The sequence below is a fragment of the Melospiza melodia genome, chromosome 19 (assembly GCF_035770615.1).
Source record: "Melospiza melodia melodia isolate bMelMel2 chromosome 19, bMelMel2.pri, whole genome shotgun sequence".
NCBI classification, from domain to species: domain Eukaryota; kingdom Metazoa; phylum Chordata; class Aves; order Passeriformes; family Passerellidae; genus Melospiza; species Melospiza melodia.
This window is the reverse complement of record NC_086212.1, coordinates 8,294,038-8,309,505: the sequence shown is the minus strand read 5'-3', so window position 1 is coordinate 8,309,505 and position 15,468 is coordinate 8,294,038. Positions and strand designations below refer to the sequence as shown.

Genomic DNA, 15,468 nt, shown 5'->3' with positions numbered 1-15,468 from the left:
GCGCCGGAGGGAGCCGGGCCGCACGGCGGGAGGGCTCAGCGCATGCGCAACCATCCTCGGCGCCTGCGCACTACGAGCACTCGCGATTTTTCTCACAGCGACTGCCCAACCCCGCGGGAGCTTTGTGGCGCTGACAGCCCCGTTAGTTCGGTGTCACGTATCTAGCGCATGCGCCTTGCGGGCACCCGAGACTTTTCTGACAGCGCCCGCCCCACTTCGCGGGAGCTTTGTGGCGCTGGTACCGCGGCGTCACTTCCGACACCCTTAGGGCTGCCCCGGTACCGGGCAGGGCCCGCGGCCCCCGGTCCCCGGCATGGCCGTGTTCGACACCCCGCAGGCGGCGTTCGGGGCGCTGCGCCCCGTCTGCGTGCAGCTGACACGGGCGCAGACGGTGGAGAACGTGCGGCTGCTGCAGGCGCACCTGGCCGGGGTGAGCGGCGCGGCCCTGCAGGAGCTGCAGGAGTACGTGCTGTTCCCGCTGCGCTTCGCCCTGCGCCTGCCGGGGCCCAAGCAGGAGCGGCTGGTGCAGAGCCTGGTGCAGTGCATCTCCTCCGTGCTTGCCGCGACGTGCGTGAAGAAGCAGGAGCTGCTGCAGGAGCTCTTCTCTGAGCTCTGTACCTGCCTCGCTCCCCCTCCCAGCTCGGGCAAAGCCGCCCCGCTGTCCGAGGAGCTGAAGCTGGCTGTGATCCAGGCACTCCACACCCTGATGCATTCGGCTTATGGGGATATTATCTTGTCTCTGTACCAACCTTCCACCCTTCCGCTCCTAGGATTTGCTGTGTCTTTGCTTCTGACCCTTGCAGAGCAAGAAAAAGCAAAGCAAATCAAGATCTCTGCTTTGGAGTGCTTGCAGGTCCTGGTTCTGCAGTGTGACTGCCAGGAGCACCGACATCTGGATGAAGACGAGGCACAGCAATGTGGGGATTTGTTTGCTTCTTTTCTGCCCGGGATTTCTATTACTCTGTCTCGAGTTATTGCTGGAGACATCAAACAAGGTCACAAAACCACCGTTTCTGCCATCAGACTCTTTTATCTGATTGTTGGCTTGGTCATGGCTGACAAACAGCTAGCCAGAATCCCAAAGAGTAAGGAAAAGCTGCTAGTGGAACACAGCAGAATATCAGAGCTAATGATCCACAGAGGACCTGACTGGACTAAAAGTACTGCTGAAAAACTCTCTCTTCTCTTGCATAAGGTGGTTGAATCTTCTTCAGTTCACCCCCACTGGAAGGTGAGACTGGAGCTGGTGGAGCTGGTGCACCACTTACTGAGGAACTGCAGTCAGTCACTGGTGGACTCATTCAGTCACCTCTTAAAGGCCTTGGTTGGGCTGGTTAATGATGAAAACAGTGAAGTCCAGAGCAGATGTAACAAAGTTCTGCAAGGGATTGCAGAGCAGAGGATTGTGGCACAGAGCAGGGCTCTTGCTGATGTCCTCTCTGAGAACCTCCATTCCCTTGCCACAGCCCTTCCTCGCCTGATGAACTCTCAGGATGACATGGGCAAGGTTTCCACGCTGAGCTTATTGCTGGGCTACCTGAAGCTGCTGGGCCCCAAGATTAACATTGTCCTCAACTCCGTGTCCCACCTGCAGCGCCTGTCCAAGGCTCTGGTGCAGGTTCTGGAGCTGGATGTGACAGATGTGAAGATAGTGGAGGCCCGGCGCTCTGGGCCACCAGGCCCCTTGCAGCAGGGTGTGCAGAAGGGCAGGTGCCAGAAGAAATATTTCCGCTTCTTCACGGAGGAGAAGGTTTTCCAGCTCCTTCAGCAAGTGTGTCGTGTTCTTGGCTACTATGGGAACCTCTACCTGCTTGTGGATCACTTCATGGGGCTGTACAGCGAGTCTGGCCTGTACAGAAAGCAGGCAGCCATGATCCTCAACGAGCTGCTCACGGGAGCTGCTGGGGTGGGAGTGGATTTCCTGCAGGAGAGGGAAGTTCCGCTGAGCATGGATGATCTCAAAAGGTCCATAACATCCATTCTGGATGAGTACATGGACCAGGCAAACTGGTATTTGGTGACTAGCATTGACACAGAGGAAGGCAGCCCTGAGCAGTCAGAGCAGCACCTGGGACTCGCTGTCCGTGCAGGGGGGACATCCAGCAGCGCTCTCCATCTGTCCCCAGAGCCCCCAGTCACAGCCCGCGCCATGAACAGCAACATCTGGCAGATCTGCATCCAGCTGGAGGGCGTTGGCTGCTTTGCTGCTGTCCTCGGGAAGGAGTTCCGGCTGCTGCTGCTGTCAGCTCTCTACCCTGTGCTGGAGAAGGCTGGTGACAGGACTCTGCTCATCAGTGAGACAGCACTGGGGACGCTGGCAGACATATGTGAGGCCTGTGGGTACAGCTCAGTGCGGTGTTTGATCAATGAGAACTCTGACTACCTGGTGAACGGGATTTCCCTGAACCTGCGCCAGCTGGCCTGTCAGCCACGTGCATCCCAGGTCCTGGACACGATGCTGAGGCATTCAGATGCCAGCTTGCTGCCACTGATAGAAGATGTTATCCAAGATGTCCTGTCTGCACTAGATCAGACTTACAATAGCCAGGCTTCCACCTTCCTCAGGGTCCTCCACTCAGTCATGACTGCTCTAGGTACCAAAATGATGTTTACTTTGTGTAATTCAGCCTTGCTGTCACTAAGGGTACTTGTCTTGGGCCTTTCCACTTGCCGTGGGAGGTTCCAGGTAGCCAAGGTGTTTGCAGTGTGATGGCCACTGTGCTTTGCTTGCTGGGGCAGCACTCAAGCCAAGATCACCAGTAGCTTTCCCTCTCCAGTTTGCCTGACCTGCAGCCTTTCACAGGAACATGGCCTTTAGTGGCTGAGAAAGGATGGGCTCACTGCTCCCATGAACATTCTGCAGGGGCACATGGCATATATTTCTTTTTACTTTTACCGTGTATTCTTTTTTAACTTTCCCATACTATCAAGGAGGTGACTGGGATGTGACAGCAGGTGCCTGAGTCAGGTGCAACCCCATGAGGTGTGAGAACCATCTCGTCTCTCATGGAATCCATGGCACCTTGCTGACTTGCAGGAGGGGATCATGGTTGCCCAGTGACATGTCAGTTCCTTTTTTGCAGTGCAGTGGTTTGGAATGCCCAGCACTGAGGAGCACCAGCAAAGGCAGATTGACAAGGGGCAGAGCAGGGCTCGGTCCCAGGGACAGCAGGAGGTGACATTGACAAGTCAAGAAGTGGAACGATTCTTCCTTGACTACATCAGCCAGAAGAAGATTGCAGAGGGGGATCTTCCTGACCTGGAGGAGGAGGAGGAGGCAGGTCAGTGCTGTGCATGGCTGGAGAGGAGTATGGTCAGCTTGCAGAGAGACTGTGACCTCTGAGGTGTCCTTTTGTCACATGGGGGCCTTGGGACCAGGCTGACAGTCTCAGGTCTTCTTTGGGCTGTCCTTGCTTCATGTAAAGTGCTGTTGGCTGTTCTCACTTTGTTCTCTTAGAGTGAGGGAGCCAAATGTTTACAGATCAAGGCCTCTCTAACCCCTGAGATACAAGCACACTGTGTTTTTTCTTACCTTGTAACAGTTCATTTTGGTTCAGCACTTGAAGTTTCCTCTTTCCAGGATCCTATGTGGTTTCCTCATGTTCCCTTGGGAATCTCTGTAGTGTTTTCTCCTGGCTAATGATGCCACTGCTCCCTTCTCACTTGGCCGTGGCAGGCACTGCAGACATTCATATAGGAAACTTTTTAGTCTTCACTGGACTGTGCTGCAATCCTGACCTTTAAATACTTCATCTTTAAATACCCAGGCTTTTCATTTTTAATAAAAATCAATGGGAAATAAGTCCATGGTGAGAAGAGACTGCAAATGTCAGACCAGCTGCATTGTCCCGTGAAGAAAGCGAATGTTCCCTGGCCCCACACTCGTAACTGAACCTGACACTACCTCACACAACTCATGGGCTTAACTATATCTAAGCACATTAAAAAATGCCAAAGGCCTTACTCAGGAATTTGCAGAGTTGTTGTGGGTGGGTGATCTGTGATCTGTGACTGTGATCTCCCAGAGCTCCCAAGTCATTTTCATGGCTTCAGTAATGGTTTTGTCTTCCAGATGAGGTTCCCCTTGCTAAGCCAGAGCCCAACTCTGACATGGAAGGAGAGGCTCCAATGCCAAGCCACGCTCAGCTGGCCAAGGATGTGATGGAGAGGTGCATCCACTTGCTGTCTGACGGGAGCCTCCGGGTGCGGCTGAAGGTCGGTAATGGCCGGCTCTGAGGGGACAGATGGTGCCCATGAAGGGGCTGGTAGCTCGTCAGCGTGTGTGCCATGCACGTTGGGCTCCCTGCCATCCCCAGGTTTGTGCTGCCATATGCTCCAGCAGGACAGATCCTCCAAACCTGGCAAGAGAAAGGGAGATCGTTTTTCGGGAGTGCTCTGGATTAGGAATGGCAGCCAGGTGGAACAGAATCTTAAGGGTGGCTTTGTATTGGACACTTTGCCTTGATGCTCATGACAGTTGTCTTGTGCTTTGTCCTTTGGAGGAGGAAACAGAAGCATCTTTCTCCCATCTGTGCCTCCCATCCCCCTTCCTCAGGCTGCAGTGCACAGGCTGATGAATGTTTTTGAAGTAGCTGGGGTGATGATAAGCAGGGCTAAAAGCCTGGCTTTTTTCTAATTATGAAAACCCTTTGAAGGTGGCCTCCTTTTAAAGTGCAAAGTGAGACAGAAAAATGAGGCATAACCTAGATTCTCATGCCAGCAGCCCCAGCTCTGCCAGGTGATCCTGCTGCCACAGCCGCAGTGGGGTCCAGGTGGGATCAGGGCAGGAATCCTGCCCTGCTCCCAGCCCAGCTCTGTGCCCAGCACAGGCTGTGTCACTGCAGTGCTTGTCCCTTTCCAAGCAGGCCTGGCTCCTAGCACTGTTCCCTTGTCCCCGTTCCTGCTGCGGTAAAACCGCACCCTTTGCTGCTCAACCCCTCCTCCCAGCTTGCTGCTGTGATGCTGGGATCCACCTGAATGCCTGGCACTGCAGCACTCAGAGTCTGTTCCCTCCCCTCCTGCCCAGGTCCTGGACGTGCTGGAGCTCTGTGTAACCATGCTGCATTCTCATGGAAACCATCTGCTTCCCATGGCTCACCGTGTCTGGCCAGCTCTCGTCACCCGGCTGGTTAACGACGACCCTCTGGCAGTGCTCAGAGCCTTCAAGGTATGGCAGTGACTGCCAGCAGCATTTCCAGCTGGGGCTTGGGCTCAGGAGTGGCTCAGGCAGTGCTGCAGCTCAGGAGAGAGCACCAAGCTCTTGCAGTGATGTTTAAATGTGGTTTGGAGCATGGGGTCACTGTGCTCTGCTGTAGGTGGGTTTGTGCCACTCTCACTGCAGCTTGTCCACAGGGAAGGCCTTGATGCTGTTCTGGGGGAAGCAGAAATGTTGGTGGTTATTGCAGGGGTGAGAAAAACAGCTCTGCAGCCTCAGCAGATGTTAGGGGCACCATACAGTGCAGCTTGGCCTTGCTGGAGACACAGTCCCAGCATCCTCTTTGGAAGTCTCAGATTGAAGACAGGGGAACATTTCATGATTGAGGGATTAGCAAGGTAGGGGAGAGGTTGAATAAACACTTGGCCCTATAATGACATTATTAAAGAGCTCCTGACCTTGTCAGCTGGCTCCTTTCTCCTCCTGACTCACAGGCTGGCCAGTAAAGCATGTTTCCAGAGGTTGCCAGCCCCAGCATTGCAGAGGAATTCATCTGCTGGGCAGAGTGAGATTCATTTTAGAATCCTTCAGTGTGAACAAAGAGAGTTTTGATTCCTGAAATTCCAGAAGCCATGCACTACAGTCTCAGAATTGCCATACCTGTCATGTGCCTGCCCTAAAAGGAGGTAGAGATTGCTGTACAAAAACTAATTAACTCTTGAAAAGTTCAAGTCATCATTACAGTTGCTCCCAGCTTGGGTTTTGCTGTATGAATTCCCCCCAAAGTGTCTTCCTGTCTTAATTTCAGGACAAGAAGTGTCATATCAGTGTAAAGCAAACACAACATAACCAGCATCTCAGTCCTACACACTGAGAGCCTGAGCTCAGTGAAGTTCCAGAAGAGAGATCAGTGTTCTGGCCATGTGGATCCCCCTTTGTTTTTAATGCATTTAAGGCCATTCTCTGCCCACTTTGAGTTTGATCCTGTGCAGACACCAGTAGTGCTGGGTGCCCTTTTCTGTGGCCACTTGGCCTTTCTGCTTGCTGACGTGTTTGGAAGGATGGGTTGTCTGCACCACAAAAGAGATTTAAGGATATAATCATATTTAATGGCATTTTCCATCAAAGACTCCTCCACTAATTGTGAGTAAGAATGCAGAGCTGCTCTTACCTTTACTGTTCTAATGAGGGAAGGGCAGCCCAGGAGGTCAGCCAGGTGACACTGCAGAGCTCACTCAGCCTCTCAGACATTCACCTTCTGCTCATTATGGGGAAACTGGGGCAGGTGTGGTCACAGTGCTCTCCCCTGCAAAAACAATTCTCCGGGAGAGTGAATGTCTGAATCCCCCAGGCTGGTGTGGATCACTGAGCTCCTCCCAGGCCAGTGTGTAACTGATGTCTTTCTTAGGTGCTATGTACCCTGGGTCAAACATGTGGGGACTTCCTGAGGCAGAGGTTCTCCAAAGATGTCCTGCCCAAGCTGACCAGCTCCCTCCTCAGCCAGGCCCCAGTGAGTGCCAGGGCTGGCCCTGTGTACAGCCACACGTTGGCCTTCAAGCTGCAGCTGGCTGTGCTGCAGGGCCTGGGCTCTCTCTGTGAGAAGCTGGACATGGGTGAGTACCAGAGCAAGCACAGGCTGTATGGATATCTGCTAGACTTTGTCTCCTCTCAATTTGCTGCTTCTCCTCCTGCTGCCCAGAATTGATTTCCTGATCTTCTCTAGCCTGAATCTGTTCTCTTTGGGAGCTCTGTAAAGAGGTGCTGGGCACTTTTCTCCCCAGGAGACAAATGGGAGAGAAGGTTCCCACCACAAGCAAGATGTGACTGTTCATCCCACTTGTGCATGAGAAGAGGGTGCAGAACAGAGTCCCTGCATTGCTGTTGGGCCACACTTTGTTCTTACTGGACAAACTGGAACCCAGATAAAACTTCTGGCTAGCTTGACTGGTTCTATTGTGGGCTTATCTCTGGGGGACCCTTTAAATCCAGCACATCACAATCTTCTGTTGAATGAAACTCTGAAATTCTCCCCAAGTGAAATTTCTGGAACCGGCTTTGATGAGGGAGAAGGTTTGCTGGCTAGTTGCTCTTTTCCTCTCAGTGCCCTTGATTGCTTTCCTGGCTTTGCAGCAAGATGCTTAAAAGGCAAGGTCAGAAGAGCTCTGGGTCAGACAGCTCAAAGGCTCTGAAGCCTCTGCTGCCAATTTGGAGCTGATTCCATTAGGCAGCAGCTGCTGAGGAGGTCACCTCCTACCCTTCTTTCCTGTTCCATTTCTGCAGGCGAGAGTGACCTGAATAAAGTGGCAGAGGCCTGCCTGATTTACCTCAGTGCCAAGCAACCTGTGAAACTGCAAGAAGCTGCCCAGAGGTAATGTCTCTTAAATGCAGGTTTGTTGGGTGTACAAACAGTGGGGGACAGAGGGAGCATGGTGATTCCAGTCCTTTTGCACCTTTCCTGTTCCACCTTCCAGCACATTCAAGTCCTGTACAGCAGGGCTTGTCACATTTGACTTTGCAGTGTATTTGGGGATAGAGGGGAAGATGTGCTTTTTGCTTTTTCCTCACCAAATACCTGATGCTTTTGGCCCACTGGTGGCATCAAAGTGCAGAGGAGAGACAACTATGGAAGAGGATGTGTCAGGCATTCCCTTGTGTTTTATCACTTAATACCTTTGGCAGGCTGGGGGATTTCCTTCTGTTATCCTTCCATTTTCCCTGGGCTCCAGCCCAGGCTCTGCCAGGTGGACCAGGGTTTGTTTGGGAAGCTGTCAGTCTTGGCACCAGTGTTGCTCTTGAGGAGGCTGGGAGAGTCTAAAAGAGCAAAGACAGTGTAGGTGAACACACTCCAGCTCTAGGAAGTGTTGACAGACATACTTTGCTGCTTGGTGTATAAAATCCAGCTCAGCATGTTCTGCTGTCAGGATAAGAAATCACTGTTGTCATATGTTGTCACCTGGAACCAAAGCTGGGGATTTCAGGAGACAAAACGAGTCCAGGTACAGAATATGGGACATAAATCAGGAAGCCCCTCCGCCGAAGGATGGGGGTGAAAAGCAGCCAGCCCCCCTTGCTGTGTGGCCAGCCCTGCCCTCCCCCGCGGGGAGGGGAAAGCAGCAGGCTCTGCGGTGTCGGATTTCCAGGGCAGGCTGCTGGAAGGGGAAGCAAAGGGAAGTGCAGCCCATCCGTTCCTCTTGACAAAGCCCAGGCTCCCGGGGGTGCGGGGTGTGAAGGGCTTTGTGTGGCTGGGCAGCAGTTCAGAGGCTCAGCTCTCCCGAGCTGGAGCATTCCTTTGTTTGTCTCTCTGCACGGATGGGAGCAGGTTTATTTTTACCTCGGAGGCTTTCACAGCAGCACAGCAGGCTCCAGCAGCATGTGTTCTGCAGAGGGGCTCTGTGCTGTGGGAGTGCATCCCCTTAATGCAATAAAGCCTCAGTCTGTGCAAGCAATGCTGGATGAAAAGCAGAACACCAGGCTTTATCTAGATATTTGGAATCTGAAGCTTTTAAATCATTAACCAAGCAGCTTGAGAAGCTGTGCAATTTCCCCCCAACAGCAGGGGTAGGGGGAATATGAAATGAGCCCTGTTGGAAGCTGTATGCTGAAGTGAGCTCACTTGTTAGAGCAAAAGGACAGCAAAGTTCAGAGCAAGTAACGTTTTTCCCCTGTTTGTTACTTTTATTAGATTTTAAGGGGGAAATGCCATATATTTTGCTCCTCCCCCCATGCTTTTGATGCACCATACATCACATATGTGAGCCAAGCTGCTCCTGGAAGCCCTTGCTGTCTCCTGTTTAACTCCACTGACCAAACACATGAATGCACTGAGGCATGCATCATGCCTGGCCTGACACTACAGACATGGCAGCATTTGCAGGTTTCTTTTGGGTTTAATTTTTTGATCCCTGATCTTGAAGCCTGAACGTACCAGAGTTCATTGTATCACACTCACTTTTAAGTGCATTTCCCTGATAGGAGGTTTCAGCCTGGAAAAGTCAAAATTGGCTTGGACCATAACAATCAGCTCCAGTATCAGGATAAGAATCACTTCTCAGCCATCCTTCCATTTCTGTTCTCCAGCTGCTGAACCACCACATTGCTCTAAGTTCTGGCTCTTCTTGCTCTCCATGTGCCTGAAAGTAATCCTGCAAGCTGACACAGGCTGTCACACATAAGGGCCTTTCCATCTAAGCAAGGGCAGTGTTATCAGCCTGATACATGAGAAATTCTGCATTTTAAATGCTTCTAAAAACAGATAGACCAGAACTAATCTTAGCCCCAGCCTGAGCTCCAGCGTACGTCACATAACTCAGCTTTATCACTGCAGAAATCATAGGAGGTAAAAGGATGTTTGGAATCAGCTTGCCATGGTGATTTATGCTAACTGGCCTTTGCTCAGCTCTTAGGGTTCTTATTCAACTGATGGGTTGTGACCTGTCAAGAGCAAGGTCAGCACTTGCAAAGTCAGCTGTAGTTCCAAAAATCATGCACTGACTATGTGAGGATTCTGTAGGCATGCAGAGGGCTGAGCAGGAAGTTTTGGCCAAGTTGCTTGAGCCACACCAAAAAAAAAAAAAAATAAAAAGGAAAAAGGGAGTTTGGCTATCATCCAGGGATGTTATCATGCCCCAAGGAGTCTGCTTAATCCCATTTATGGGACCCTGTAGCTTTATTAGATGAAGCAGTGGGAGTAAGTGATTTTTGTAACTGCAGCTTCATGCAATACTCAACAGGCAAAAATAGATGCTGGGAAAAAAAGAACTCCAGCACATCTGAGGAAGAGAAAATGGGACAATAACAATGGGTTTTACTAGAAGATGACTGCTGAGAGTATTCCAGGAGAGTATTATCCAAAGCTTTTTAAAAAATCAAACAACAAACCAAAACCAAATGCAAAATTGGGACCAAAGGGACCAAACCTGCTGAAGAAGAGTTTGGGAATGCCAAGGAGCACTAGAAAAGTCTTTGCCATCATTGAAGATGAGCCTGTGCAAGGATGGGGAGGTGTCCAGAAAGACTTGAGCAAGGGTGGGGCCCAGCTCTGGGAACAAGGCCATGGGAGATGGTGGAAACTGAAAGTCACTCTATGTAAATCTGAGCTTCTCATCAATTTATGAAGTTGCATCATCCCTGACAAGCTTTTCACTTCAGGGAATAAAACCTTGAAGGAAAAGAGATTAGGAAATTGTCACTGGCCCTTGTCAAAACTGACAAGTAGTTTTCCGTTCTTTCAGTTTCAAGTCACTGTTTTGAAATTTACACTTAATTCCTACTAAATGTTTGCAGCCCATGACCTTTCAGTCAGCAGTCCGGATAGGAATGATTTTTTTTTTTCCCCTAAGATGCTGAAATAATTTCCTCAGTTCTTACCAAGGCCTGTGGTGGGCTGTATCCAGTTAAACATCCAGCAGGGATGGAAAGCCAGCAATCCTTGTGCTTCTGCCAGCCTGCTCACTGTGCCATGGCTCTGCTTGGAGTTTGGGCAAAGACAAGGCAACACAGTAGCCAAATTGCTCTGTGCTAGTAGAATAAGTTTAGCACCCTTGGGACAAATATGAGCTATTTGGGGAGCTTTTTTCATACCAAAGTTGATCATGCAGCTTACCTCTTCTGGTTTGCTTATGGGGTTTGTTGGGTATTCATTGTCAGCTATCACTCCCAGGCTGGATTGAAGCATGCCAGAACAGCCACCTGCTCAAGGCAAAATTCAATAAAGTGATATTTAAGGAAAAAAAAAAAAAAAAAGAAAAGAAAAAGGCAACAACAGAAAACAAACTTGGATTAACCCCAGGATTCTTTGCTATGGAAACAGGTTGCTTGGAAACTACCCCAGAGTTAGTTTGAAAATCTAAAAGTCAAGTTGTTCTTTAGGCTGCAGAGCACTCCAGGCTATCAGGGATAATCACAGCCCCAAACCATTATGGGCACCAGAGGCAGTGAGTGCTCCAGGGTCTGGATAATCTCTGAGGGTCGCTCTCCCTGGAGCAGCTGATTGGGAAGAGGTTGGAGAGCAGAGTGTCTGTGCTGTGAGTGTGAGAGCTACAGCTGTGTGTGTGCTGGGGATCAGCAGCCTGCTGCACAATATCCCCTCTTCCCATGTTCACTTCACAGCAGCTCATTGCCCTTGCCTGCTCCCATCCCAGCCATGAGGAGCAAGGATTATCTCTGCAGCTGCCCATTGGAAACTGGGTGGAAGCACTGGGAGCTGCTGTTTGCTGGCACACAGAGCTGAGGGCTCCTGCTGTCACAGCCAGGCTGAGGGCACAGGCAGGGCAGTGTCTGCAGAGCTGGAGCCAGGATGGCACCAGGGAGAGCTCCAAACCCTTTTTTTCCCAGCATCTATTTTTGCCTGTTGAGTATTGCATGAAGCTGCAGTTACAAAAATCACTTATTCCCCTGGCAGCCCCTCACTTGTCAGCAGAGGTGCAGGAGCAAAGCCAGAGGAGTGAGGAGTCCTGTGAGCTCACCTGCATTGGCCAATCCACAGGAAGAGGTGGTGTTGCTGAAGCAGCTGCTGCCAAGCCCAGCTATCACTGTGGAGCACATTCCCACTGGTTCCTCTGGAGCAGGCAGATAGGCACTGCCAGCCCCTTTGGGAGGGGACACTGCCAACAGCTTCAGTGGTGACATCTCCCCTCTTGCTGTTCAGAGACCTGCACTGAGGGACAGGTGAGGTGTTCATGGCAGAGAGGCAAAGGCAGCAGCTTTGGCTGTGCATGAGTAACATCCACAGGGTTATTGTGAAAAGGAGAGGGAGCTCTCTCCTACCTTCATCTCATTTTTGTGCTCTTTCACTTTACCCATGGCACTGCACTCCCTTTTCAGAGAGCTTCTCAAAGGGATTTCTCCCTGCTTTACATTGGAAGCAACCTCACTTTAGGGATGAAAGCTCTTCCAAGAGAAATTTGGACAGCAGTCAGATCTGGATTTTGTGTGGCTTTTTTAGCAAGTGATCTTTGCTTGTAATGAGAGAGTTCAGTCCTGTTCTTCTTGGGGGAGCAGAGACAGACTTACTTGATTTCTCTTCCCATTACCTGAAGTGGCAGCTGTTCTCCTCACAGCTCCATGATTTTATAGACCTGAGGATGCATGGCTGGGCTTTACTGGGATCTTGGAAAACTGTACCATAGGTGTGATGACTGCTGAGTGCCTTTGGTGCTCACAGAGCACTCAGCACCATTCAGGAAGAATCTTGGAAATTCCAGTCTAATTCTGTTCATGGCACAGCCAGAGAGTTTAAACCAGTTAAGCCTTGTACACCTTGTGTGCATTAAACCCTGACACAGACCTAGCTAAGCCCAAAGGTTGCTGCAGGGAGAGCTGGCAGGAGGGGGTGGGTAAGTGTAGGTCACACAAATCAGCATTTGCTCTTTCACTCCTTGAGCTTCCTGCTCTTCAGCAGCAGCTGTGTCCCAGCAGCTCACAGCTGGAGCCCTGTGTGAAGGGCAGGCTGGAAAGGCAAATCCCATCTTACTGAGGTATGGAAATGCAAAGTGAAAACCATCAACACAGCAGTAAATCTGCAGAGGAAGTTGTGATTCCTCTTTTCCTTCATTGTGTTGTTAATGAAGATTGTGTTTGGTTTTGGTTTAAAATCCTGCTCTGTGAAAGGTGACAAAAATTTTGAAGCAGCTAATAAGGACTTGGGACTGTGGGAGATCTCACTTGAGCAAAAAGCCCTCAAATAGAGCATTGAGCTTCCCTTGGGGCCCAGCCTGAGCAGCTCTCCCCAATACTTTTGGGTTTGCCACCTCTGGAAAGGCAGAGAAGCCCTGATGGGTTAACTCCCTCACTCCCCAAAAACCAGAGAGGGTGGTGAGTAACACAGCTTCTCCCAAGATCTCTGCAGGAGCTGTTGTCCAGAAGATCCCAGACATGCACAGCACAGACCTGCAGTCACCCACGGTCACCTTCCCAGCACATGGGACAGGCAGGTTTGTGCTTGTGCCAGCAGCAGCTCACACAGCTGGAGTGCCAGCTCCGAGCCTGGGTCAGTCCTGCACCAGCTGCTTGTTTGATATCCATAAGTGACTGTGTGGCATCATAAATATTTTTCTCCCACGTGCCAGTAGCTGTGAGACACAGAGCTGCTTTCTTGGGCACAGGGGCCACTGCACTGCCCTCTGTAAAAAGCAGAATTTGTGCAGCTGCCAGAGCTTGCCAACAGCATCAAAGCTTTCCTTAGCTCTTAATAACCCCATTGAGTGCCAACCACAAAGCTTCGTCCTTACTCTTCTTTCCTCTGTTTTCCACAGTGTTTTCCTGCACTTGATGCAGGTGGACCCTGACAGCACGTGGCTGCTCCTGAGTGAGGAGTGCTGCCCCCCCTGCGAGCCCCCCCACGCCAGCCTGCAGCCCCTGAGGCTCGGCGGGATGGGGCGGCCACGGAGCGAGCTCACAGACAACGTGCTGCTCCTGCTCCAGAGGCTGCAGCAGCAGGAGGGCACAGCTCCCAGCTCCAGCACACAGCAGGCAGCTCCTTCCTGACAGACCTGCACAGCAGCTGGGATGGAAACAGGAACCACCAGGATGGAGCTCACCTGGGAAGACACCATCACTGAGGATCCAAATGGTTCAGGGGCAGAAGAAGGGCTGCCAGCCTGGGGCACTGGCTGAGACATTGTCCCTGTGGTAGAGCGTTTATTTTTTGAAGGGGTGTGTGAGAATGAGGTGGGTACATGACCCCAACTCCTCCTGACTTGTGCCTGGCCAGCACCATATGCAGAGAAGATGGCACCATATGCAGAGAAGATGGCACATCTGTTCCAAATTCTTCAGTATGAAGAGTGAATCATCTTCCAGAAATTACTTCCTAACCCTTGATCCTTGGTGGGAGTGCCCTTTAGCACCCCCCACACCTCTCTGATCTCTTCACAGCTGTGATGATCCCTCCCCATTCTCAGCTGGACAGTGACTGACAAAGCTAAAGCTTTTTCTGGCCTTTACCCTTCCAGTATCTTGTTTGGGGTGCACTGTAAACCTGTTCTCTTTAAAAGCAGTTAATCTCAGAAGTTAAAGTGCATTTCCAATAAATTCTTCACCTATGTTACTATCAAGAGCAGTGTGTCCTCTCAGAGGCATCAGGGCTGCTCCTCACAGCTGCAGTTTGCTGAGACCAGATGGAGGTGGCCAAACGTGCTCTGTTCTCTTATCTCCCTCTCTGTGAGGTTCTGCAGAGAATCAGCCAGCCCTGATTTACACCTGGGAGGGATTTACAACTTCTCCCATGCCCAGATCACCGTGCTCAGGCCATTTCTAACCCTTACCCCAAGGAGAGTTGGATGAAGCACCTGCGTGTGCCCCAGTACAGCCTCTGTGTCTGCCCATGGTCAGGCAGTGCCAGTGGTGACGGGGGCTGTGAGCACTGTGCACCCCAGCAGTGCTGTGGTTTGTCAGAGTGGGGACAGTGGGGTACAGGGAGCAGAGGATGACTCCTCTGTGGGGTCAGCTCCCTTTCCCTGTTGAGGGGCCTCTCCCCTGATCTCCCACATCCCCAGGCTCTTGCTGCATTGTCCACAGGCTCTGCTTTGCTCAGCTGCTCCCGGATCCCTGAGCTCCTGAGCAGCTCCTGGCAGCAGGCTGCCTCCTGACACTGGGGGAACATCTATGCAAGTGAAGCAAAAGGGCAGATCTTGACTAAATTTGGAAGTAAGCTCAGAAATACAAAAACCAAAGCAATAAATAGATTGTGACATGGAGCAGGCTTTGTGCATCACTGTTGGGATCCTGGGTGAACATCCAAAACAAGTCTCTGTTGGGGGGCCCGAGGGCACTGCTTCTGCTGCCACATCCCTCAGCTGAACTTACCTCCCCTTGTGTCCCTGGTTTTATTCAGGCTTTCCTCCTGTTTGCTTCTCCAGGGAAAACACAAGTCAGTGGCTTTTTATCCAGCAGGACAGGGCTGCAGGTCAGCTTTACTCTTTTTTAATATCTGTTCAGTGCTTAACGCTGGTTGGGTTCCATACAAAGGAGCCTTCAGAGCTGCTCTGACAGGGCAGGCAGGGAGCTGAAATACTGTCTTTGCTTTCCCAGAGCCCTTGGGGCTGGTGCAGCTTCCTGAGTTGTTGTAGCACTTGACAAAACTCATCCATTAGGTGCAGATGCTGCATCCAGTCTCGCTCTGCTCAGCTGTGCTGTGGTGGGGACTCCAAGGACACATCCTGCCCATGCCAAGGCTTGCCATCCTGCAGGACAGGCATGGGATTCAAGGGCAGCATTGTCCCATCAGTGCCCAGGAACCAAGCACATCACCCAGGCAGGGCTCTGGCCCAGCTGGCTGCACTGACACCCCCACCCAGAGCCTGTGATTCACAGTG

At 51.3% G+C, this 15,468-nt stretch overlaps 1 protein-coding gene across 1 annotated transcript; it reads left to right on the top strand.

The window, feature by feature from the left end:
- Nucleotides 1–298: 298 nt before the first annotated feature.
- On the top strand, nucleotides 299–14,850 carry TTI1 (TELO2 interacting protein 1). The gene is made up of 7 exons (XM_063172335.1): nucleotides 299–2,594; nucleotides 3,084–3,281; nucleotides 4,073–4,215; nucleotides 5,027–5,167; nucleotides 6,564–6,768; nucleotides 7,436–7,523; nucleotides 13,408–14,850. Exons 1-7 carry the CDS (start codon nucleotides 314–316, stop codon nucleotides 13,637–13,639), a joined length of 3,288 nt encoding a protein of 1,095 aa, XP_063028405.1. The 5' UTR covers nucleotides 299–313; the 3' UTR covers nucleotides 13,640–14,850.
- Nucleotides 14,851–15,468: the final 618 nt, after the last annotated feature.